General features: G+C 44.0%; 1 protein-coding gene across 3 annotated transcripts; it reads left to right on the top strand.

Annotated features, from left to right (window-relative positions):
- The first annotated feature begins 573 nt into the window (after positions 1-573).
- Positions 574-21366, top strand: taf1 (TAF1 RNA polymerase II, TATA box binding protein (TBP)-associated factor). Of its 3 annotated transcripts, none has more exons than XM_048983003.1 (42): positions 574-810; positions 1449-1563; positions 1879-2002; positions 2945-3061; positions 3597-3713; positions 3828-4072; positions 4637-4852; positions 5764-5844; positions 5954-6100; positions 6296-6497; positions 6609-6722; positions 7342-7509; positions 7598-7725; positions 7818-7925; positions 8507-8680; positions 8927-9100; positions 9178-9282; positions 10241-10441; positions 10545-10686; positions 11219-11349; positions 11627-11707; positions 11802-11951; positions 12247-12366; positions 12477-12652; positions 12772-13001; positions 13872-14079; positions 14231-14396; positions 14498-14709; positions 15382-15490; positions 15619-15717; positions 15838-16015; positions 16139-16206; positions 16581-16703; positions 16852-16944; positions 17685-17769; positions 18002-18069; positions 18331-18447; positions 18733-18837; positions 19436-19534; positions 19632-19845; positions 20353-20524; positions 20853-21366. In XM_048983003.1, exons 2-42 carry the CDS (start codon positions 1450-1452, stop codon positions 21091-21093), a joined length of 5922 nt encoding a protein of 1973 aa, XP_048838960.1. In that variant the 5' UTR covers positions 574-810; position 1449; the 3' UTR covers positions 21094-21366. The 3 variants fall into 3 exon arrangements, with proteins under 3 accessions (XP_048838960.1, XP_048838961.1, XP_048838962.1); XM_048983004.1 differs by having other exon boundaries at positions 574-831; XM_048983005.1 differs by lacking the exon at positions 18733-18837.
- Positions 21367-23808: the final 2442 nt, after the last annotated feature.

The following is a 23808-nucleotide window of genomic DNA, read 5'->3' as shown; positions in this document are numbered from 1 at the left end:
CAGGGGTCCTCAGCTCTTTTTTCCAAGAGCCAAATCCCATCTGCAACAGAAAATTAAGGTCCTCTGTCACAGATACATTTTCCAGCGGTGGAGGTTCTATGATTTAAATAAAAGACACATTGCGAACTGATGATCACGATTGGTCGCGGGGTCCTCTAGTTATACACTTCTGAGCGATTTAAACACAACGAGGTGTCGCCCTTCATGATGGGGGATGCAAATTAGACTTTAGGAGCGGCTCCTGCGTTACAATATGTTGCAATAAGGTTGTTGCGACTTCAGCTCTGAAATAAGCGACACAACTGTATGACAAATGCCTTAGGACGGCAGGACTAGCTGTCAGTACCTGATCTGCAGCTATCGCCCGATTCACAGCACACAATTTCTCTTACGTAAACTGTCTTTGCACATGCGTATACTATTATATTATTTTATTGCGCTAAAATTCTTATGTATTCTTTAATGAATCAAACAGTTAAAATATAACATTTAAAATATGTTCTTATTTGTTGCTTGTTTTTTTGTGAATCGTGGATTTTGTGTGTTCAAAGTTTGACCGGTTGTGACGCAAATTTTAGTAGCCGGAAGCTGGGGTTAGTTTATTGTCAAAACACATATAGCATAAGACAAGAAACACTGGAAGGAGAGGATTTGCTTATTATATGAAAACGTACAGTTAGCTAATACTTATACACTGAAAGGGGGGAACATGTATGACATATAGTTGTTTTCTTTTTGTGCACATTATCTTCAAAGCCTGGTAATATACAAAGCTAGCTGTCTCCCGCGTTTTAGTGCTCTGCAAAAGAGGTAAGGTATGATATAATCCAGGTAAAGTAGAAGTGATAGAGTGAAAAAATTTTTGTTGTTGGATATGTCAATATGAGTAATCCATTGCATTACTATTACAGAGATACCTATGTTGAGTCTCGTTTCATAGGATCTGTAGATTCTGCTATTTTGGAATTTATCTGAAATCATGAAATGAAAGTTAACGAATATAGTAATGTTTATTAGTCGGAATTAGTCCTTTCAAACTGTCTGATATGTCTTCAACGCTAACCATAGTAATGTTGGTTTTGTGTTGCCCCTATACTTTGGGGTTTTAGGTGTTGTAAAAAATTGGTTTAATGATCGATGAAATAGTAATGAGTGAAGCAGACAGGAAAACATATTAACATGTTAATTGTAAGAAATGGCTCTACCCGGGCGCCACGGTGTCTCGAGGTTTGAGCTGTAGTGTCACATGTGCAGGTTCTCGCTCTCGACTCCTGTGTATGTCGGATATGCTTGTTATCTTGTGTTTGCTTTCGGTATATTCCGGTTTCGCGTTGTTTGAAAACATGTGAAGAACTAGCATGCAATGACAAAATAACATTGCAAACCGAATTTTAACACCGACTAGATATTAACCGAAATATTTTATACGCTCTTAGTCTGTTTTTCAGAATGTCGGAATCAGACAGTGATGATGAACATGAACGACCATTTTCCCTTACGGGGTTCTTGTTTGGCAACATCAATGAAGATGGACAACTGGAAGATGACAGCGTGCTGGATACTGTGAGTAAGCAGGAGTGCATAGATTGGGATGGAAATTGAGCATAGTAAGGGCAGTGAGAGCTATGTAGGGAGAGCTGTTTGAAATGTATAAATGTTAACTATTTGTAGTTAATCACACAATGCAGACTATGTATGACAAAGAATAATGAAAATAAATACTCCAAGAAGAGATTTTATGTGCAAATGTCCATGTAACGCTGCATATCCTGTAGTGTTACTGGAAGTGTTCAATCCTTAAAAAAATCTTTTGAGCATTTATTCCGTGCTCATTACCACAAAATCTTTTAATTGAAATTGTACCCTGTGGTGATCCAGGAATCCAAGAAGCACCTGGCTGGTTTAGGCTCGTTAGGGCTGGGTACACTAATAACAGAGATTACAGCCAGTGAGGAGGATGCTGGTGAGGAGGAGAAGGACCCCAGTAGTACCGATGCAGAAGGTAAGGGCAACAAGGGCACTGTAATGCCCCAGTATTAAATGCATAATTTTAATGTTCATGCTCTGTTAGGCTTGGGCGGCATGATGGTATTACAGTATACAGCAGTATTTAGAAATTCCGAAGATGTTTTTAATACCGTAAAACATACAGATGTTCTTTTTTCAAAACTAACTTGGCCACCGGTGTATGAATGTGTTTGTGGATGGGTGAATGTGAGGCATGAATTGTAAAGCGCTTTGAGTGCTCGTAGGAATAGAAAAGCTCTATATAAAGGCAATACATCTACCATCTACAATTTGGAGATGCTGTATTGAGGCGATGTATTGTAGTGCACAGTGTTGGCTTCAGTTAAGTGAAAACGGTGCAAGAATAATGCGCATGTGTTGGTTAATAACATAAAAAGAAAATGCACTGTGAATGCGCTGTAAATTGTTGGGGCGTGCACAGCATGTGTGAAACCTAGTATGTGTGCAGCCACAAATCCAGTAGTGACAGTGGTGTGTTTAAACAAAGTGTGGTCATTTTAGCTGTAATATGTTCAAATTTTGCGTGTTTCCTTGTTTCCCTATTGCACAACTGCCATACTGATGAGTTTCGACTGTCTCTGATTCCGGAGTCTACAGTTGCCTACATGATCTGTCTGTCTGTCTGTCTGTATATATATGTATGTATGTATGTATGTATATGTATATGTGTTTAGAAGGGATGACGGTGTGAAAAACAAACTTGATACCACCCAAGCCTGAGCTCTATCCAGTTTTTTTTGGGGTGATATTTACCTAAAACAATCCAGGAGTACATGAGCAGAGCCCAAGGGTCCATGCTGAACTATAAGCTGAGATCATTCTTGTCTAATTCTGCTTACCTGCTGCCCAGGAATGACATCTCAGCATCTTTTAATGTTTCCTTTGAAACTGGAGAATGATGCTTCTCTTTGTACAGGATGGGTAAAAAGCACCGATGATGCAGTGGATTACTCTGACATCAGCGAAGTGGCTGAGGATGAGACCAGGAAGTACCGTCAGGCCATGGGGACACTGCAGCCCTCCCACAGGACAGGTATGTTTAAAAATCAGTCATCTTGAACTGAAATTTCATCATAAAGACAATGTGTCACAGGACATCATAGTTTTCACATAGCAGCTTTTTAAAAACGGTTAAACTTGTCTCTTTCTTCAAGTAATTCTGATTTCATGTGATATTTCACCAGTCAGTAAAATCTGCATATTGTGTAATAACTGGACTCGAATTAGTATGCCCTTTTCATTTGGCTCCTTGTTGGCTATGTCCCCAGACCAGATTGGATAGATACTTTATTAATCTAGAAGGAAATTGCAGGTTAATTGTAGCATAACACACACATTTAGATGGTAGAAAAGACACTTGAACAGTCATGGACAGTAAGAATAAATAATGAATGACAGTAAGCTGAACTTTTTGCCTTTTAACTCGTATTTATTTAGCATGTTCTGCCCTGATCTCATAAATTAAATAGCATTAAAATGTATATAACTCAAAAACACACTAATGCTTAACTGGGATGAACATGGAAGTGTCCCTGAATTTGTTTTGTGACTGACTATGATTTTTGCAGATGATGAGGATGACTATGATGCTGACTGTGAAGATATCGATGCCAAGCTGATGCCCCCGCCGCCCCCGCCCCTCCAGCAGACTAAGAAAGATGACCTCATGGCACCTTCTGCAAATGGTGAGTTCCACGAGAAGGATTCCGTCTGCGTCTGTCGTGGCGTGTAGAGAGTGACCCTGTCGCGATGCGGCGTGTGACTGACTCCGTCTGTGTTTTCTTTGGGACTTTTCTTAGCATTGGGCGATGAGGGCGATGGCATTATCCTGCCTTCCATCATCGCGCCGTCGTCCGCTGTGGATAAGGTGGATTTCAGCAGCTCCTCTGATTCTGAGTCGGAGACAGACCGGCCGGCGGTGGGCCCGGGATCCAGCGGATCCCCGGGAAGTCTGACCCTGCCCTTAGCCGGCATCATGCAGAAGGATGCGGCCAAAGCCCTGCCAGCTGTCACGGAGCTCTTTCCGGAATTCAGGCCTGGAAAGGTGCGTCGTTTGACATGCACTGCCAGTCAAAAGTTTGGACACACCGGGCTGCCTACTAAGGAGAGTGATAGTGTCACATCATGTGACCTGGCCACCTTATTTACACGCAGTCAAAATGGTTTTGGAAGAGTTTGACCTGAGAGTAAAGGAGAAGTGGCCAATGGGTGCTCGATATATGTGGGACCACCTCATGAAACATGAGAGTCAGCCAGTTACTGGAGCAATTAGGGTTAGGGGCCTTGCTCCAGAGCCTAATGGTGACATCACTCTACTGACCATGGGATTTGAACCAGCAACACACAGAACTCCCCCCCCCCCCCCCCCCAACAAATATATATTTTTTTGTCACTTTATTCTTTTTTGGTCAGAGCATAATTCCATATATGTCGTTTTGTAGTTTTGAAGTCTTTATAATTATTCTAAAATGTAAGGAATGGTACAAATAAACCTTTTTATTGGTGAGTGTGTCCAAACTTTTGACTGGTGCTGTATGTTTCTCCCATCCTGTACTGGCTGTGATCTATCATTTCTAGAACATTCACTGGTTGCTTTCTTTCCTGTTAGGTGCTGCGCTTCCTTCGCCTCTTTGGGCCGGGGAAGAACATGCCGTCAGTCTGGCGAAGTGCCCGCCGGAAGCGTAAAAGGAAGCACCGCGACCCACAGCCTGGAATGGCGCTGCCCGATGCCGAGCCAGCAGAGCTGGGGTGCGAGAAGAAGTCTGGCTGGAGCTGCGAGTACCCACCCCCTCCGCCGCCCGAGCAGTGTCTCTCTGACGACGAGGTCAGTGCAGCAAGCCGGTCCTGAGGCCTCGCTCCCCTGGCATTCCCCGCTTTCACTCTGTATGTTCAGTTTGCATGTTTTCCCACCCGTGGGTTTCGGTAAGGTACATCAGTGGCTCTGTGCTTGAGTGGTAGCCATCTGGGCTTTTTGGGGAGTATGTGCAGGGTTGAAGTCCTACTTGGGGAGGTGTGTGGCTCTGCCGGTTGGGACTTTGTGCCTGTGATCAGAAGGTCGCTGGTTCACATCCCATGATTAGCAAAGTATTTATATCACGGTTGAGCCCTTTAGCAAGGCCCTTAAAACAAACTGGTCCAGGGAGACTGACTGATCCTGCTCTGCGATATTAACTTTTACATTGAGCTGGTGTCGCTAAATCGTCCCTCTCGTATGTGTTTGTTCTTTACCCGTGTGCCTCATGGTGGCCAAGCATTCTGTCCGGAACTTTCTGCTGTGTGTTCTGTGCTTTCTGGGATGGAGTTTGGCCCCCCTCAACCGTTTCTTAGATAAGCTTTGGGAGATGGATTGATATGGAAACTGCCAATCTGCTGAATCACCCTGCTTTACTTTGAGGATAAAACCCTTACACATTTGTTTTCAATGAGTTGCAACCAACTCCGGTTTCCCCCCACAGTCCAAAAACATGCTGAGGCTAATCGGAGTTGCTAAATTGCCCGTAGGTGTGCATGTGTGAGTGTATGGTGTGTGAGTGTGCCCTGCGATGGGCTGGCCCCCCATCCTGGGTTGTTCCCTGCCTCGTGCCCATTGCTTCCAGGATAGGCTCCGGACCCCCCGCAACCCAGTAGGATAAGCGGTTTGGAAAATGAATGAATGGATGGATGGAGTTGTAACCATATGGAAAAAAATGCTTAGACTTAGCTTATGCACTTTACAATGCTGTGTCTTTTTCTTAGATCACCATGATGGCCCCTGTTGAGTCCAAGTTTTCTCAGGCAGCTGGTGATGGGGACAAGGTGCCAGAGTCGCGCCCCCGGGTACATGCTGCTTTCATTCTCCATGTCTGTTGATTCAATGAATGTTTTGCAATTTGGGTGTAACAGCTCTTTGCGGAGATGAATAAAGGGCTTGAATGTGATATAACAGGTGGCAGAATGGCGCTATGGACCTGCCCAGCTCTGGTACGATATGTTAGGGGTACCTGAAGATGGCTCCACCTTTCACTATGGGTTTCGGCTGAAGGAGGAGCAGCCAGGAGAACAGGAGGAGCAGCAGCCCACCCTCCCCCAGGAAGTAAGCTGGACTGCACCTTATTCTCATTTTTTTTTAGATTTTTATTTTTATTATTTTTATTTTTATTCTTTGCCGGAAAGAGCTTCTTAGTTAAACGTAATATATTTTCAAAAATTGAATTTTAAACCATGATACTGTCTTAAATAAGAAATGTAAATCAGTTTCCTTGACTTGTGGTTCTGTGTTTGTATACAGGAAGAAAGCGAAGAGGTGACTGAAGGACAGCGTTTAGAGAATGAGTTGTTCCTGATGGTGACTCAGCTGCAGTGGGAAGATGATATTATCTGGAATGGAGAGGATGTAAAGCATAAGGGCACTAAGACCCAGCGTGCCAGTCTGGCAGGCTGGCTGCCTTCGAGCATGACCCGTAATGCCAATGCATACAATGCACAGCAGGGTAAGGGTCACTGGGCACGATTCCCCCATCCCTCTGGGTGCCGCCTGAACAGCTGTCTCTGTGCCACAGGGTTTCCTGCTGTCAGTAGCCTGACTTGTCCTCGCCATGCAGGTCTGAGCCGGAGTAACTCGCAGCTGGTGCCCCCCACGCCGCCCCCCATGCCCAAAGCGCCAGCACTCAGCTCTGGCTCAAGTAAGCGGGACAAACATAACCAGGACCAGCAAGGTATTATTTAAATTATTCATTATGTGATTATTCATTCATTATTCATTATGGACATAAACCAGTTTATCCAGTGAGTTTTGCGCAGGCATCAGAATAACATCATAAGACCGGAAATTGATATGATCTTCTGGAAAAGTAATTAGTTAACCAAATAAGCATTGCTTATTTGCAAGCAAGTTATAGAGAAACTGAAAAAACCCAATAATGAACTACAATCAAATATGGCATAATGTATCTCAAATTTGATTATAGTTGGTGTATCAAATTTTTTTTTGGTCCAGTTTGAATGAATGATTGTGGTGCAAAAATGTAATAGAAGTGGATGGATGGATGGGAGAGATGGAATGTTTTAAATGTGCAGTGGTATGATAATGATTCTAACAGAAAGAACTGAATGTGCCAAATTGGCTGAATTTCTTTGCATAGTTTGACGTAGGTTTAGAATATGGTATCATTTAGACTTTGCATCAGCTATGTACCATAAATTATTGATAAGCTGGCAGTGTTTAGGTAATGCTGCCAATTCACAGTTATGAATGAGTTTTTAGGTAGGTGATCTGGGCCTTGTTAAAAAAAATGCTGCAGTTTAATTAAGCGTCACTCTGCGTTTGTGTGGCAGCGGCTCATGACGACGACGCGCCTTGGTTCTCCATTTTCCCCATTGACAACGAGGAGCTGGTCTACGGCCGCTGGGAAGACAACATCATTTGGGATGACCAGGCCATGGATTACCTGCTTTCTCCTCCGGTCCTTACACTAGACCCCAATGATGAGAACATCATTTTAGGTACAGTGATCAGCATCTCTGACATATTTCACTTCCCCTCTCCCCATTCCACGATGTTTCACATTTTTATTCCACCCTACGACCACAGAGATTCCCGATGAAAAGGAGGAACGAACGTCAAACTCCCCATCTAAAGAGAACAAAAAGGAAACGGCCCTCAAGAAGAGCAGAATACTGTTGGGGAAGACGGGCGTGATCAAGGAAGAGCCTCAGCAGGTAGCAGACGTCGGCCGAGCAGAGCGTTTCCCGTAAATGACTCTTCTCTATTAAAGCCACACACACTAAACCCATCTTTTACCATTTTGCAGAACATGTCTCAGCCAGAAGTGAAAGACCCCTGGAATCTCTCCAATGACGAATTCTACTACCCGAAGCAGCAGGGTCTGAGAGGAACGTTCGGCGGTAACATCATTCAGGTAGGTCAGATAGAGATCCACCAGAGCAGTGCAGTTTGCAGATTTCCCTGTTTAAACACACCGTACTAAACCTGGTACTTAGCTGATAAGATGTGTTTGAGACTCAATCTGCAAACTGTCCTCTGGGACCAGAACTGGGGAATCCTACTCTGGGTGTTAAAACCAAAATGGCTTATAGTAGAGAATCTTGCATTTTCTAAGATGCTAGATTTGGGGGGGGGGGGAATGTTATCCGCAAATGGTCAGTGTGTATGCAGATTTTTGGGATAACCTGTAGGTCAGCTGTTCAAACCCAGGTGTCAGGACTCTTCAGCCAATCAGTCCTCTAATTAGTAATCTGATTAGGAAGTTGCAGTGAAAACCTGTACACACACCGGCCCTTTACGGATAAGATTAGCCCCCCATGTGCTAGATTTCATGCTGAATTTCCTATGCTGTTATCTTGCACTGTTTCTGGTGCTATTGTAGCAGAAGAATTTCACTGTCTTCCTCGGAACCCATGTGACCCAAGCCTCAAACTGACATCCTGTATGTGTATTTGTGCTTGGAGAAGCTGTGAGCACGTCTGCGTCTCTCTCCAGCACTCCATCCCCGCGGTGGAGCTCCGGCAGCCCTTCTTCCCCACGCATATGGGCCCCATGAAGCTGCGACAGTTTCACCGGCCGACACTCAAGAAGTACTCCTTCGGGGCGCTGTCCCAGCCTGGCCCCCACCCTGTGCAGCCGCTCCTCAAACACATCAAGAAGAAGGCGAAGGTGGGCGGCCTGCGTTCACCCCTTGTGCAATGTTTCCCGGTCTGATCCTTGGGGACCCATGGATGGTCCTTGTTATTGTTGGGAGGGAGCAAAGACGTGGACCTTCTGTGGGTCTCCTAGGACCAGTCTGGGAAACCCTGTGTTAGAGAGTTGTCATGGAGCTGCCGGTGTGAAATGCAGGCAGGCTTTAATGGTGATGTTTAAACTGGAAGGGGAACTAAAGGACCCTGGTTGCTGTACCTGCAGATGCGAGAGCAGGAGCGCCAGGCCTCGGGTGGAGGAGACATGTTTTTTATGCGCACAGCCCAGGACCTGACAGGCAAAGATGGGGACCTCATCCTGGCCGAGTACAGTGAGGAGTACCCACCCCTCTTCATGCAAGTTGGCATGGCGACCAAAATCAAAAATTACTACAAGAGAGTGAGTGTTTTAATGAATATTTTGTTGTCTGAGGCTGGTTTAGAGCAGAGATCTTACAGCTTGTGATCTTCCCACAGAAACCAGGGAAGGATCCTGGAGCACCAGACTGTAAATATGGGGAGACTGTCTACTGCCACACCTCTCCCTTTCTTGGCTCCTTGCATCCTGGCCAGTTGCTGCAGGTGTGTCTCTAGTAATGAATGATGTATCGATGGGTGTTTTTCCCCTAAATGCATGATAGATCTGGAAATAATATGACAGAGAAATTCAGATAGAAAAGCAGATATTGTATAGAAGCTGGGGGTATGTGCTTATATGTGCTTATGACCAAAAGATAGCAGATTTGTCTTCTGGGGGTGCAAATATGGGAGGGGAATTAGCTGCCAGCAGGATAATGCTGTGCACTCACACCTCCAGTGTTGGGGGTTAGATTTCTGTCCCTGGCTCCATGTCTGTAGAGTTTCTTAGCTAAAGAATGAACTTAGCATAGCACAGCAGCTCACCAGGCAGTAGCACAGCAGCTCACCAGGCAGTGGCACAGCAGCTCACCAGGCAGTGGCACAGCAGCTCACCAGGCAGTAGCACAGCAGCTCACCCTGCAGTAGCACAGCAGCTCACCCTGCAGTAGCACAGCAGCTCACCAGGCAGTAGCACAGCAGCTCACAATGCAGTAGCACACCAACACAGTACAGTGCAAGTCGGGCAGATAGAAAACGTCTGTAGTCACATCTGAATCCTAATAAGGATGCATTTTGCTTGTTTAAAAAAATAATCGACAAGCAATGAATTAAAAAGCTGAAGTTGGAACCTATAGTGATGAAGCGGTCTGGTGATTACTGTTGGGAGAGAGAATTTCTGCTGCAATTTCAAGCAAGGGATTTGTGGTTGAATACTCATTTCCAGTAGTTTCTTTTACTTTAATCATGCCACAACATGCTGAATTGTTCTGGTTTGTGGGGTGAGTGTACTCAAACCGTCCACTGTTTACGGTTCCTTATGGTTCCTGCATGGACCCTGAGTTTGAGATCCAGCATTAGATAATGAATGTATTGAAGGATTAATGCATGTATAATGGAAAATGAATTTTGCTTTTGAGTAGAATAAGAACAGTTGAATCGGTGGTCTCCTCTCCTTCCCCAGGCCTTTGAGAACAACCTGTTTCGCGCCCCCATCTATCTGCACAAGATGCCCGAGACAGACTTCCTGGTGCTGCGCACACGGCAGGGATACTACATTCGTGAAATCGTGGACATCATTGTGGTTGGTCAGGAGTGCCCTCTCTACGAAGTGCCAGGGCCGAACTCCAAGCGTGCAAACACCCATATCAGAGACTTCCTGCAGGTGAACTTGTGCTGTGACTTGTGTCATAAAATTAGCAGCTCTGGAAATGGTGTCTATGGGCTCTCATGTTTCACGCAAGCTGACTTCTCTGTCTCTTTGGTAGGTGTTTATCTATCGTCTGTTCTGGAAGAGCAAGGACCGGCCTCGGAGGATTCGCATGGAGGACATTAAGAAAGCCTTCCCTTCACACTCAGAGAGCAGCATTCGCAAGCGCCTGAAGCTCTGTGCCGACTTCAAGCGTACAGGCAGGACCTTCCGCTGTCGTCCTCCCGTCTCCCAGTGCTTCTGCATACTTTCACACCAAAAGAACTTCCCTGGGGTTTTGATTTAGACCCCCCCCAATAATGTATTTTTCATGTACTACCCTGCTCTTTTAAGGGTCGGTAATGATACTTAGAGAGAGTCCTATAGCAAATGACTGCTTTTGGACTTTGTAGGCCATTAAGAGATGAGGATACAAAGCTCACACATTCATTCAGGGTAACTGGTAGACAGTTTCTCAATTAAGTGGTCAGTATTAAGCACATTTGCCTTGTCCTTAAATAAACTCAGGAAATAAAGAATGCTCACTTCAGATATGAATTTAAATTCTGTTAATATGTGCACTCCACTATTTCGCATTGTGGGTGTATGAACACCAATTTAAGAAATTGTTTGCTAAGCCAGTGACAGGCAATACCGAATCGCAGATGCCGATACATAGGAAAACATCGCACACCCCAGCACATTTCTCTCTCTCTCTCTTTTAATTATTTATAATAACTCTGATCCTGTCAGGCATGGACTCCAACTGGTGGGTTTTGAAGCCGGATTTCAGGCTTCCTACAGAGGAAGAGATCCGTGCCATGGTGTCCCCAGAGCAGTGCTGTGCCTATTACAGCATGCTGGTAGCAGAACAGAGGTTGAAGGTGAGATCTGGCCACTTCATGATTTGCCATAGCCTTATGCCATCTGTAGCTGCACCTTCAAACTAAAATGTAACTTTTGAAAAAGCCGATTCAGAAATATTTGACCTGGGGCAATCTATAAGTGCAATATTTCCAGGAACAACACCATATTAATTATACTCCTTGGTGCATATCACTGTAACATGAAATTATGCATCTGAAAGAAGCTATTAAATATCTTGTATGCCTTTTGCATATTTTTTTTTTGATATTTTCTTTTGTATTAATCTGTCATCAGGATGCTGGATATGGAGAGAAATCTTTTTTCGCTCCAGAGGAGGAAAATGAGGAAGACTTTCAGATGAAGATAGACGATGAGGTAAAACTTCTCTCTGCCCATTTGAAGGCTTCCTTTCTTTGTGAAAAAGGAATTAACCCTTTCTTTTCTGGTGCGTTTTCTTTGCCCCCCACAGGTACGCACCGCCCCTTGGAACACCACGCGAGCGTTCATTGCCGCAATGAAGGGGAAGTGCCTTCTGGAAGTCACAGGAGTGGCCGATCCGACGGGCTGTGGCGAAGGGTTCTCCTACGTCAAGGTTCCCAACAAGCCGACGCAGCAGAAGGTCCGTCCTGTAATCCCCACTCTTACTTAATGCTGTTGAATTTCTTATTATGTTTTTGCAATCTCACTAGCTAAAGCAACAGAAGGTTATTCTGTCTTTTAAAAAAAAAACTTCAGGCACACCTTTCATAACACTGAAATAGATTTTTTTTATGTAGTGGAATTAGTTTAGAAATATTAGATAAACATATACCACAATTTAAAAATTACAAGTACATAAATATGGTGGTGGAGATGAATTTATGTTTACCCTGCGGCAGCTATATTTCATTGTGACTCCTCTTGACTTTGAGTAGGACGACAAGGAACCTCAGCCAGCGAAGAAGACTGTGACGGGCACGGACGCTGACTTGAGACGTCTCTCTCTGAAGAACGCCAAGCAGCTGCTGCGCAAATTCGGGGTTCCGGAAGAAGAGGTACAGGCTGCGGCAAGCCACTGTGCTCAGGGTGTCTAGCGGAGGCAAAAGTCCATCCTGACTCGTTCTACCTGCTGGTTCACGGTGGGGATTCATCTCCTCCCTGGCAGATCAAGAAGCTGTCGCGGTGGGAAGTGATCGACGTCGTGCGCACCATGTCTACGGAGCAAGCCCGCTCTGGAGAGGGACCCATGAGCAAGTTTGCCCGAGGCTCACGGTTCTCGGTGGCAGAACACCAGGAACGCTACAAAGAGGAGTGCCAGAGGATCTTCGACTTGCAGAATAAGTAAGACCTTCCCCGAGCCTTCCTAATTCAGACAGCTACACCATTGAACTGGTTCATTTGTAAACGACTGAATCGTAGAAACATCACAGCTAAGGCTTTACACTGCTGCGTTATTTCAGGGTGCTGGAGTCCACAGAAGTCCTCTCGACGGACACAGACAGCAGCTCGGCTGAGGATAGCGACTTCGAGGAGATGGGCAAGAATATAGAGAACATGCTGCAGAACAAGAAAACCAGCTCGCAGCTGTCCAGGGAACGCGAGGAGCAGGAGAGGAAGGAGCTGCAGCGGATGTTAATGGGGGAGGAGAGTGACCGAGACAAGGGACGCAAAGACCGTCGTAAGGGATTGTGTGAGTCCCAGCTGCTTTCAGTGTAAAATGTTCCTGCAGTGTCAATGAAACATTACCAGGGTGGGTATTTCACAGATCAGGTACCATCCCGCTAATTTACTTTTAATTGGTAAATTCTGAATTTTGTGTACTGAAAACTTCTTTGGATTTGTTTGTCATAACCATAAGAAATAAACTTGTATTGCAAGGTAGTTTTGAAATCATATTACCTGAGATGAGGCTCATTAATTTAATTGGGGTCCATTAAGTATCTCGATACACAGTAATGTTGACCTGTACGATGACGTCTTCAGCTAGGTGTCTACAGAGAAACACTTCTGTGTTGTTGTTTGTACTGGCTGTCCTACTTTAACTGTGCCGATTCTCTTAATATATCTTGATACTGAGTCATTGGAGTATATTCTTCCTTTAGTGATGATTTCCATGTATCTGTGTTACTAGGGCTGCATGATTATGGCAACAATAATAATCACGATTATTTTGGTCAATGTTGAGATAATTATTTAACATGATTATTCATTGACTTTTAGGAAATTTTGCATTTCCAATTTGCAACTTAAAAAACGTCTTTTTCACAGTGCATTGCCTTTAGTTATAAATATAATTCAACTGAGAAACAAATGGAAAGGGGCTGGAAAGGGGGTGCACTGGATTTATGACGACAAATCGGGAGCGTCACTGCGAAATGAAATGTGGCACAATAATCATTTTATTTTCATTAGTTTTGATGGAGTTTTGGAAGCCAAAATTGTAATTGAAATTAAAATTCAGTTAACTGTCCAGCCCTATATGTAGCTAAAAATGTATTCTTACGGTATATTTTCATGGACTTTTTGGGTGCGATGGATTTTCTTTGCGCTTCTTCTGCAGCCAGTGCTGTGTCCACTGGCTCCCACAAGGATGATGATGCTTCTTCTGTCACAAGCCTCAATTCCTCGGCTACTGGAAGGCGGCTGAAAATATACCGCACCTTCCGGGACGAGGAGGGCAAGGAATACGTCCGCTGCGAGACTGTCCGCAAGGCCTCTGTCATCGATGCGTACATACGTATACGCACAACAAAGGATGACGAATTCATGTGAGTCTGAATGTGTGTATGACTTCGGACGTTCCTGTCACTAGTCAAACTTGTTGGTATTTTAAATAATGAACATTTCAATGGGTGCCGGTTGCGGGACGGGGAGCAGGATCTTCACACGGCAGCTTGGCGTCTCCTCTTTTGGCTGCAGACGGAAGTTTGCGCTGTTCGATGAGCAGCATCGGGAGGAGATGCGAAAAGAGCGTCGGCGAATCCAGGAGCAGCTGAGGCGACTTAAGCGCAATCAGGAGAAAGATAAATTTAAAGGACCACCTGAGAAGAAAGCCAAGAAGATCAAGGAACGCCCCGACCTCAAGGTATCTGGCAGTTTTCCAGGTGGCAGGAAGGAGGAACTGATTTCTGGCTGCTGTTGGTCTTCAGGCAGTATTACTCACGCGGTCTTTCTTATCTCCCCTAGCTGAAGTGTGGAGCTTGTGGTGCGATAGGTCACATGCGTACCAACAAATTTTGCCCGTTGTACTATCAAACTAATGCCCCACCGTCAAACCCGGTTGCAATGACAGAGGAGCAAGAAGAGGAGTTGGAGAAGACTGTGATACACAATGACAATGAGGAGCTGATCAAGGTTGAGGGCACCAAGATTGTCTTAGGAAAACAGCTCATTGAAAGGTACTTAATTTTGATATATTTTTAATAAGCATTTTGTAACTAATAATGGTTTGGCTAAAGAAAGATTCAGGTGAAACATCGTTTTTTGGACCAAGATCAAGACAACCTGAGAATTCATGGCTGTAGACCAGCAGAACATGACTTACTGATGATCGACTAGGAATAGATATACTCTATCATACTACATAGGAGTTTTAGGTCCTGTTTTTTATATTTAAACCATTTTTAAGGTTATATTGTAAGGTCATAAAATGGCTTATTTAATATTATTTTGGCTACATTTACACTGTTCTGGTGACAGACTGACTTAATCATGTAGAGCAGTGTTAAATTAGATACCAATGGCTTTGACCATGTATTGACCATATAAACATATCTGGGTGCCGCTTCACAATAAGGCTACCCATATAAGGAGTTTATGAATGGTTTATAATCTGGTTATTAATTAGGTTGTAACACTTAAATTATTGTGTTATAACTTGTTTAAAATTTTCTTTTTATTAATGAGTTACTACCATTTACAAGTTTCAAAAGGGAGCTTAATTGTAAAGTGGTACCGGTATCTGATGATATCATCAAAAAAAAATTCAAGTGTATCAGGGACAAAATTTTCCTGTTTCACGTTCCTGTCGGCTTTTTGTTACCACTGGTCACTTTGAATGTCCCTTGCAGTGCCGATGAAGTGCGTCGGAAATCCTTGGTGCTGAAGTTCCCCAAACAGCAGCTGCCACCCAAGAAGAAGAGGCGAGTGGGAACCACAGTGCACTGCGACTACCTTAATGTGAGCCACTGCTTCTGCTTTTCTTGGGTTATTACTGCAGATATATGAATCATCTTGTTGCTCCTCAGCTGGCCCCACTTGTCGACTGTGGTGCTCACATTTTCTTCCTGCTGATGATTTTCTCACAGCGGCCCCACAAATCCATCCACCGCCGACGCACGGACCCCATGGTCACGCTGTCCTCGATTCTGGAGGGCATCATCAACGACATGCGGGATATCCCTAATGTAAGACTGTCTTCCCTCTCATCCAGATGCCCCCTAAACAGCGATTTTCCATGTGAAACGTGTGTCAATATTATGATTTTTAAATATGTACTAAACACCGTTCTTCCTTTCTAATGACAGACGTACCCATTCCATACTCCGGTCAATGCCAAGGTGGTGAAGGACTACTACAAGATAATCACACGGCCCATGGACTTACAGACGCTGCGTGAGAATGTGCGAAAGCGCATGTATCCGTCCCGCGAGGAGTTTCGTGAGAGCGTAGAGCTCATTGTTAAGAACAGCATTACCTACAATGGTATGGCTTTTCTTGCAGTCTGCTGACTCTTTATCGCCATGTAATACCACTACAATCCCTTAGAACGCAGTGTTATTGTCATGACCTATTTTTTCTGTTTCCCTTCTTTCACTTGCTCTATAGGGGCGAAGCATCCGCTGACCCAGGTGGCTCAGTCCATGCTGGACCTCTGTGATGAGAAGCTGAAGGAGGTTCGTTCAGGGCTGCTCTCTAACACGCTGCTTTTTCATTGGCTGTTGGCTGTCGCTGTATTATAATGACATCAGTTCTTTTCAGTGGCGTAGGAGAGAGTTTGGTATTGGGGGGGAATCTTGGTATCTTAAAGGCAAAGGTCTGTTTATTAGGGGGATGAATTAAGCCAAATTACATACGGGGGGGGGCATGTGCCCCTAGTTCCTACGCCCCTTAATTTTTTTTGCCTTTGATCACCTCCTGCTGTATCCTTCCCATTTTCCTCACTGTTACACCCCCTTCTGATTCCTGCTTAACCCTCCCTTTGGTTTTTGCATATTCCTAACCCCCCCCCCCCCCCCAAAACCTCCCTTCTTTGCTCCACACCTTACAGAAGGAGGACAGGCTTGTAAGGTTAGAGAAAGCCATCAACCCCCTTCTGGATGATGACGATCAGGTGGCCTTCTCCTTTATACTTGACAATATTGTAACCCAGAAGATGATGGCTGTCCCAGATGTAAGTTCCTTCTCATGCCTTAACAATCTAGCCAGTGTTCCTTCTTCATTTTGTAGTTTGTACAAACGTCAGCGATTCAGTAAAGCTTGACGTGATTTTGGAATGCAGTTCATCTAAACTCATTTTTCATTCATTCATTTTCCATCAGTCATGGCCTTTCCACCATCCTGTGAACAAGAAGTTTGTGCCTGATTATTACAAGGTCATAGCCAACCCTATGGACCTGGAGAGCATTCGCAAGGTCAGTGCTACAGCGTACCTTCATATCTTTCACTTACTATTGCTTTCATCTGTGGAATCATTTTATACAGGAAGGTCTGCTGTTGATGTCCCTAATAATTGACCTTCCATCTAAAATGGTTGCCTTTGTACTGTTGGACATGACTTATTCTTAGATGGAGAGAGCATGCAGACTGTCTGTAAGAGAGCACCAACAGGATCTGTTTATGAGACCAAAGTTCCACCCAGCAAAACACCTCTCTGCCATAATAATTATTATTATTATTGTTGTTATTATTATTAGTATTAGAACAACTAGATAGATAAAGTTGTTGCTGCTGCTATTAATTCTTTAAAAATGTATTGTTACAGTAGCAACGAATGTCTAATCCTAATTTTTATTTACACAAATTACAAGTTAAATGTATGTAGTAGATGATTTTTTTATTTCTTCATTATACTATGTATTCACCAGTCCAGTTATTCATTACCTGTCATTGATTATCAAACTTTTATATACCTGCATAAAAGTAATGAGAGTGTAATTAAACATGATAGTTCAAATATTTAAGCGTGTGTCAGTTCAGCAGAAACTGATTTATGATTTGATTGTAGCTGGAGCCTTTGTAAAGAGGCATTTTTTGCAGTCTCTTGATTTTTGTAGTATTGCTCGTTGGTTATGTGAGTGTGAAATAGTAACTTTTAGGCAAAGTTTCCTGCTTGTCAGACCCAAATTGCTATGGTTTCCATCTGTCTTTTCAGAATATCTCCAAGCACAAGTACCAGAACAGGACTGTGTTCCTGAACGACATCAGCCTGATCCACACAAACAGTGTCAAGTATAACGGTATTTGAGCTAAAAAGAAAAAGGAATCTGGGAATTAAGCTACTGTTTAAGCATTAGGCTTAAGATGAATGTGATTGTGTTTATGATACGTAGTGGCTGAAACTGCAGTGCGAGCCTTGGTGCCTCGGTCGTCTTTTGCACTGGCTGCCAGCTGGATCAGTGCACAGCCAGTGAATTTGGGCAGCATGTGGGGAAAGCAGAGCTGATCCATGTGTGTTTCTGATTTCCCTAGGCCCTGACAGCCCTTACACCAACACTGCGCTGGAAATTGTCAATGTGTGCAAGCAGACTCTATCAGAGGTGGGGGCACCGGAGTTTGGGCGCCGGTTATATGATTAAATACTTGATAGGTGAACATAAATTATGACAGTAAGGTTCTACTCGTGAAGTGTGAGAAGCTGGACTCTTTGTGTAATGATATTGCAAGCTGTCAAGTCGTCACAAATATTTCACATTGATCAGTTGTATAACGTTTATAGCTGATCATAAATGCATGTTTTGTTTACCTGTATATTGCTCGGCGAATTTTCTTATTCACTGTACTTGAATGTGTCTTTCCAGTACGACGAGCACCTGACTCAGCTGGAGAAGGACATCTCCACTGCCAAAGAAGCGGCCTTAGATGCAGCTGACCTGGAGAGCCTGGAGCCCATGACGCCTGGGCCCTACACCCCACAGGTACGCACCACCGTGGGGCCGCAGCGCCATCAGTGGTGCGATGCAGCTTTCTGTACCTTATAGCTCCTTCAGTTGCTTTTGCTGCCTCTTTCCCATTTTTATTTTTCTTCCTGGGATACAGAATGTACTTTTTTAAAATTACTGATGGATACGACACACTGCTAACACCAAACAAACTCCGCTCTGAGCTCTGCCTTAACAACCTCCGTTTCCAGCACTATTACCTCCGTATCTTCCTCTCTGTATGGCCTCCGCCTCTCTTTCTCTGTCTTTCTTTCCCCGTAGCCTCCTGACCTGTTTGACAGCAGCAATTCAATGAGCCTGCACAGGGAGGCCAGCCTATTCCTGGATGGCCCTCCCCCCACAGCCCCCGAGAAGAGAGGGGGGCAGGTATGGAGAGTCAGGGGAAAAAGAGGAACCATGCGTTCTCAGTGAAGGGCCCCCTCCCTAGATCCCCCCCCCCACCTCAGTCTTACTTTCTTACCTTGTCCTTTCACTACATCTGTACCGTATGAGTGAGCTGAAGTGCTCCACAAACACTCATGCAAGGAATGTGACTGTTTTGTCGTGTTACTGTGTAAAACATAAGGCATGCAGTTTTTAAAATGACAAATAACGGACTTCTTGACTTCTTGGTATTATTAATTCTTAGTGCTGCTGATTCTGCTATAGTTGGGAGTGGGGTTGCTTGTGTTTTCAGGTTAACAGATGCACTGCCATTAACGGTAAATGGCACCCTGCTGATTTTCGTTTCACTTTCTCATGCCTTGCATGTGTGTGTGTTTCATTCCATGCTCTGGTGAATCATGAAGCCGTGTCACGTCGAGGCAAACGGGAGGCACAGAAGCATTACCGCCCGCTCACAGCTTTTCACCTTCTCCGTTGCCCTTTTCAGTTTGCTCCTGTGTGCTTGGGCCGCCACCATCGATCCCTCCACTCTTTTGGTCCCTCTGCCTCAGACGCACTTTGTCTCACATCTGTTTCCCAGGGCCGGCATGGGCGTGGCAGGTTGGGCGAGGAGGAGTCCGACGTGGATATTGAAGGCTTCGAGGAAGATGATGACGGGAAGCCCAAGACCCCGGCTCCTGTGAGATTTCTGTTCGAAGGAGGGTGGTGGTAGGGGGTGGGAGGTGGTTAATTAATTCCTCTGACTTCTCACTTGTGTACGATGGTTATGCCTTTAGGCAGAAGAAGGTGACTTGGATGATGAGGATGAGGATGACGAAGAGGATCTCCTGCTGCCTCCGCGGAGGCGCTTGCGTGGTCATGATGACGAGGAAGAAGAGGAAGATGAAGGCTCCAGCCGGCCTGCCCAAGCCAGTGTGCTCTACCAGGATCTGCTCATGTCAGATGGAGAGGATGACGCCAGCGAAGAAGAGGGAGATAACCCTTTCTCCTGTGAGTATGGCTGAAAACGGGCAGGGCGAAGGGCCATCAGTGGGCTTAACCACTTCATGTATTTGTTGAATTACATAACCACCCCTATTTAATTGATTGATTGAATTAGCTTGATAGTTCAGTGAGGTGCATGAGGTGTGTTAGTGATCAGGTCAAAAAAAAAAAGAAAATACGTGTATTGGATGCTTTCTGCAAATAGTGGGGTGATTTTAGCAGGTTTTGAAATGGTTGAACTGACGCACATATCGTAGTTTTACACCAACATGAACATCATTTAAGCATCATCTTCTTTGACTGCATAAGGTATTTGCACAGTATAGCATGTTAATGAGACAGGCTGCTGATGGTAACCCGTGTTTAACAGCTGAGATCTGGAACTGCGCTCCTTCTGAAATTTTCACATTTCTGTGCTGCTCTGCCGAAGCTTCTCTCTTCGCGACGCGTTTCCGCAAAGCGCAAATAATTTCAGTAGGAAGCTGCTAAGCCCTGGCACCCTCTCCTCTTCAGCCATCCATCTCTCGGAGAGTGGCAGTGATTCAGACCGAGACGTAGAGGTGCGAGCTACTCCATCCAGGGGACATCAGGAGGTGGCACGCATGGGCTTGGAGCAGGATGAGAGCATGATGTCCTATGAGGTTGAGGGGACAGATGAAGGTCACCTTGAGGACAGCAATGTCAGGTCAGTGCACCACCACACCTGGACGACCACAAGCTGACCATTGAATTTACGATTTTAAATGGAATTGTGTGGTTATATAGTTTGGACTGAGAAGTACATGGGAGTAAATTAAAATTACATGTATAGGTGGCACGGTCGTCATATTTCTGTGTTTGATACATGCCTCTGTGTATTGGTGGAGTCTGCTGTTCATGTTGATTGGAGTCTCTGAATATCTTATTGTTTGAGTGCCTGCATGTCTATGGTGGCCCCGTAAGGAAAAACTAGTAGATGGATTATCCACTCTTTTACATTTGATCATTAAATCACACGTAGTTTCCTCTTTTAGCTACGGCAGCTACGAGGAAGTGGAGGGCCAGACCCAGAGACAATCCCGCGGTCTGGGCAGTCGAGAAGGGTATGGGCAGAGCGAGGAGGAGGACGAGGAGGACGAAGATGATGATGAAGAGAGTGCATCAAGGAGGCACGGTCCCAGTGTCTTGTCTCAGGTCCAGCTTAGTGAGGATGAAGAAGATAGTGAGGAGTTCAGGTCCATTGGAGGGGACAGTGATATGGACTCGGATGCCTAGAGGACGCCCCAATAACTGATGTTTTTACTTACCTCATCATTGCCTCAGGCTGTACACATTGTTAATATTAATATATACAGTAAATTACCCTGTCAGTGCCCATTGGTCCCGTTAAAGATCAGTATGATTGTCTTTTACTTCCATTTCACATTTCTAAAAATACTGGGTACTTTGGCTGTGTTCATTTTTAGTTCCGAATTAGTTCTTGGTTATTGGTTTGCTTTCATTTTTTTTTGTAATGTATCATTTCAATAAAAAAACAGGAACCATGTAGTAATGTAGATTTTTCTTCTGGACTGATCACTTCACTGTACTTGCAAGTAGGATAATCTACCGTGTGTAACTATTTATGGAGCAATTTTCTGAAACATAATACATTATTGGTTTCATTACGGTAAAAGATCTCAAGATTTGAGGTCCCAAATATATAATATGTAAAACATAATAGGAATTACACAGGTCTGGAGAAGCTGATAATTACTGGGACAGAGCTGATCATAAGCAGAGGGGTTTGTCTTGGTGGCGACGCGCGGCTCGGTGGGTTAGCTATCTGTGGTCAGTCAGTTGCTAGTTTGAGCCCCGGCAGTGGTAGGACAGTCACATCTCTGCTGGACACAAAATATTCTGGGGCCCTGGATTAATGGCAGGACATCGGGCTTCACTCTAACTGTGTTTCAAAAGAGCAACATGCATAGTGTTCCATAGGCATTCAGGTTTATGTCCATATTTTTCTTACCCGCAGAAAGCTTGGATTATAGACTGTACAGAAATCCCAGCAGTGTTGCATCTGCCATCTTGTCTTTCTAAGCAGGTTCAACGCAGGGATCGTAGTTACCATCAGCTTTCACACTCATGTCCATATGGGGTAACATCCAAAAAAAGAGTAAGAAAGAGGCCTATGCAGGTCTTATGGTTTAAACCCAATTCATAAAGAAGATGATTGAATTTAAATAGCTGACCACTACACTGGACACCATGCATGAAAGGGTTCACGAAGTTTGCCCAAAGAAGTTCAGTGGGGCTAAAACCGCCGACTCTATCTTCCCAGTTCTTCTCAGATTCCAAACAATAAGTACACAAAGGATACATTTTAAGGACCGAATTTGTCTTGACTGCCCAGGTTTTTTGGGTGCAGCAGCCTGCCTGGCCATCTTGCATCTTAAAGCTGGGCAAGCATTGATATGGTGCCCTGGTACATGGCAATAAAAACACGACACGATCTCAGCCGGAGGTTTGTAAGAGGCTTTAGACAAAGCTGCATGTGTGGACGTAAAGGCAGAGGAACTAGCCCTTGGAGCGTGGTTTCTTCGTGGCAGAAGGGAAGCTAACACAATTTTATGCATTGCGGCAAATTCATCAGCTAACATAACTACTTCTGACAAAGCGGTAACATTCAGCTCATTCAAATATACCACAAATTTCTATGGAATACAACATTAAAGCTCCTCAAGTAAGTTTTAGCTGTTCCAAGTCAAAAACCGACCTGGAAGTGTACGCAATTTATTAATTTTTTTTCCATTATTTTTTCAGCTATACTTCACACCAGCCACATCAGTCCTATGATATTCTCTAAGAAAAGGTCAAGGATCCATATTAAAATCCATATGATTTGCAAATTAAATACGACTATAGAAGACCCAGACAACAAAATACAGAAATCTTTTTACCTGACTTTATGTAATGATCTTTTTTTCATATTTTTCTCATTGTGCATAGATTAAGTTAATCATTAATGTATTAGTGTTGCTGCACTTTTTTAAAAGCAAAGGCAAAATAACACCAGTGTGTGTGGGAGAAATCTTAGCAGGGAGCATATCTGGCTCTTTGCAGCAGCCCAGACAGGTCAGGCTTCTCTCTGAAAAGCTCACATCGGAAAAGAATTGTGTATCTAAAAAGGTTGGAGAAATCTTCCAATTAGGAAAGTTGTTGGGAGGCACCAATCCTTTCTAGAGATCAACAGTGTTATTCTCAAGATTTTATAGTAGAAACACCATTATCCCAGAAATCCCACAGAAAGGCAGCCCCTCTGACTTGCAGTTTATGGAAAACTGCTCAATCAAAATCGACAGAACAATTGTGGCCTGCTGTTATACTTATTTCTAATCTGCACAAATGCATTATACAAATCATAGTAAAGCTATACTCTGCTTATACAGGTATGAAGAATTTGTCTTAGGGATTATGTTATGAGACGTAACCTAATAACAAAAAAAAAAAAAAAAAAAAAACATTTTGCCAAATTTTGAAAAACTATTTTTAGACTAACAATCTGTGGATATATAATGCATTGGAAAATATCAAGCAGACGTACAAGTACCTACATGTACAAATTTGTTTACTTCTTTATTACTATCTGTCCATAGCATAACTTCCTGAACTGACACACCCAGGAACACATACACGTAATTCTGGAATAGTCATTTATAGTAAAATTAAGTGAAAACTGCTGCGCCAAGACATTAAGTTTCTCTTGGGCATATGCCCCCGTCTGCCATGAACCTGCAATAATAGGTATTATTACACAATAGTACAAGGCGGTTTTACAGATTTTGTTAGAACAAAGTTACTTATTTAGAGCCTTATTTAGTACCATTTATTTAGTAGAAACAAACACTTGTCTCTAGTATACTTACTTCACCAATCTGTGTTCCAGAGACTTTTCACAAGCAAGTTTCACTGCTCCGTCTTACTCAGATCCAGGCTGAAGTCTCCGCG

Source organism: Brienomyrus brachyistius, chromosome 18 (genome assembly GCF_023856365.1).
Source record: "Brienomyrus brachyistius isolate T26 chromosome 18, BBRACH_0.4, whole genome shotgun sequence".
Classification (NCBI taxonomy): Eukaryota; Metazoa; Chordata; class Actinopteri; order Osteoglossiformes; family Mormyridae; genus Brienomyrus; species Brienomyrus brachyistius.
Note: the sequence above shows the minus strand (reverse complement) of the source record. Positions and strands in the feature narration are given on the sequence as shown.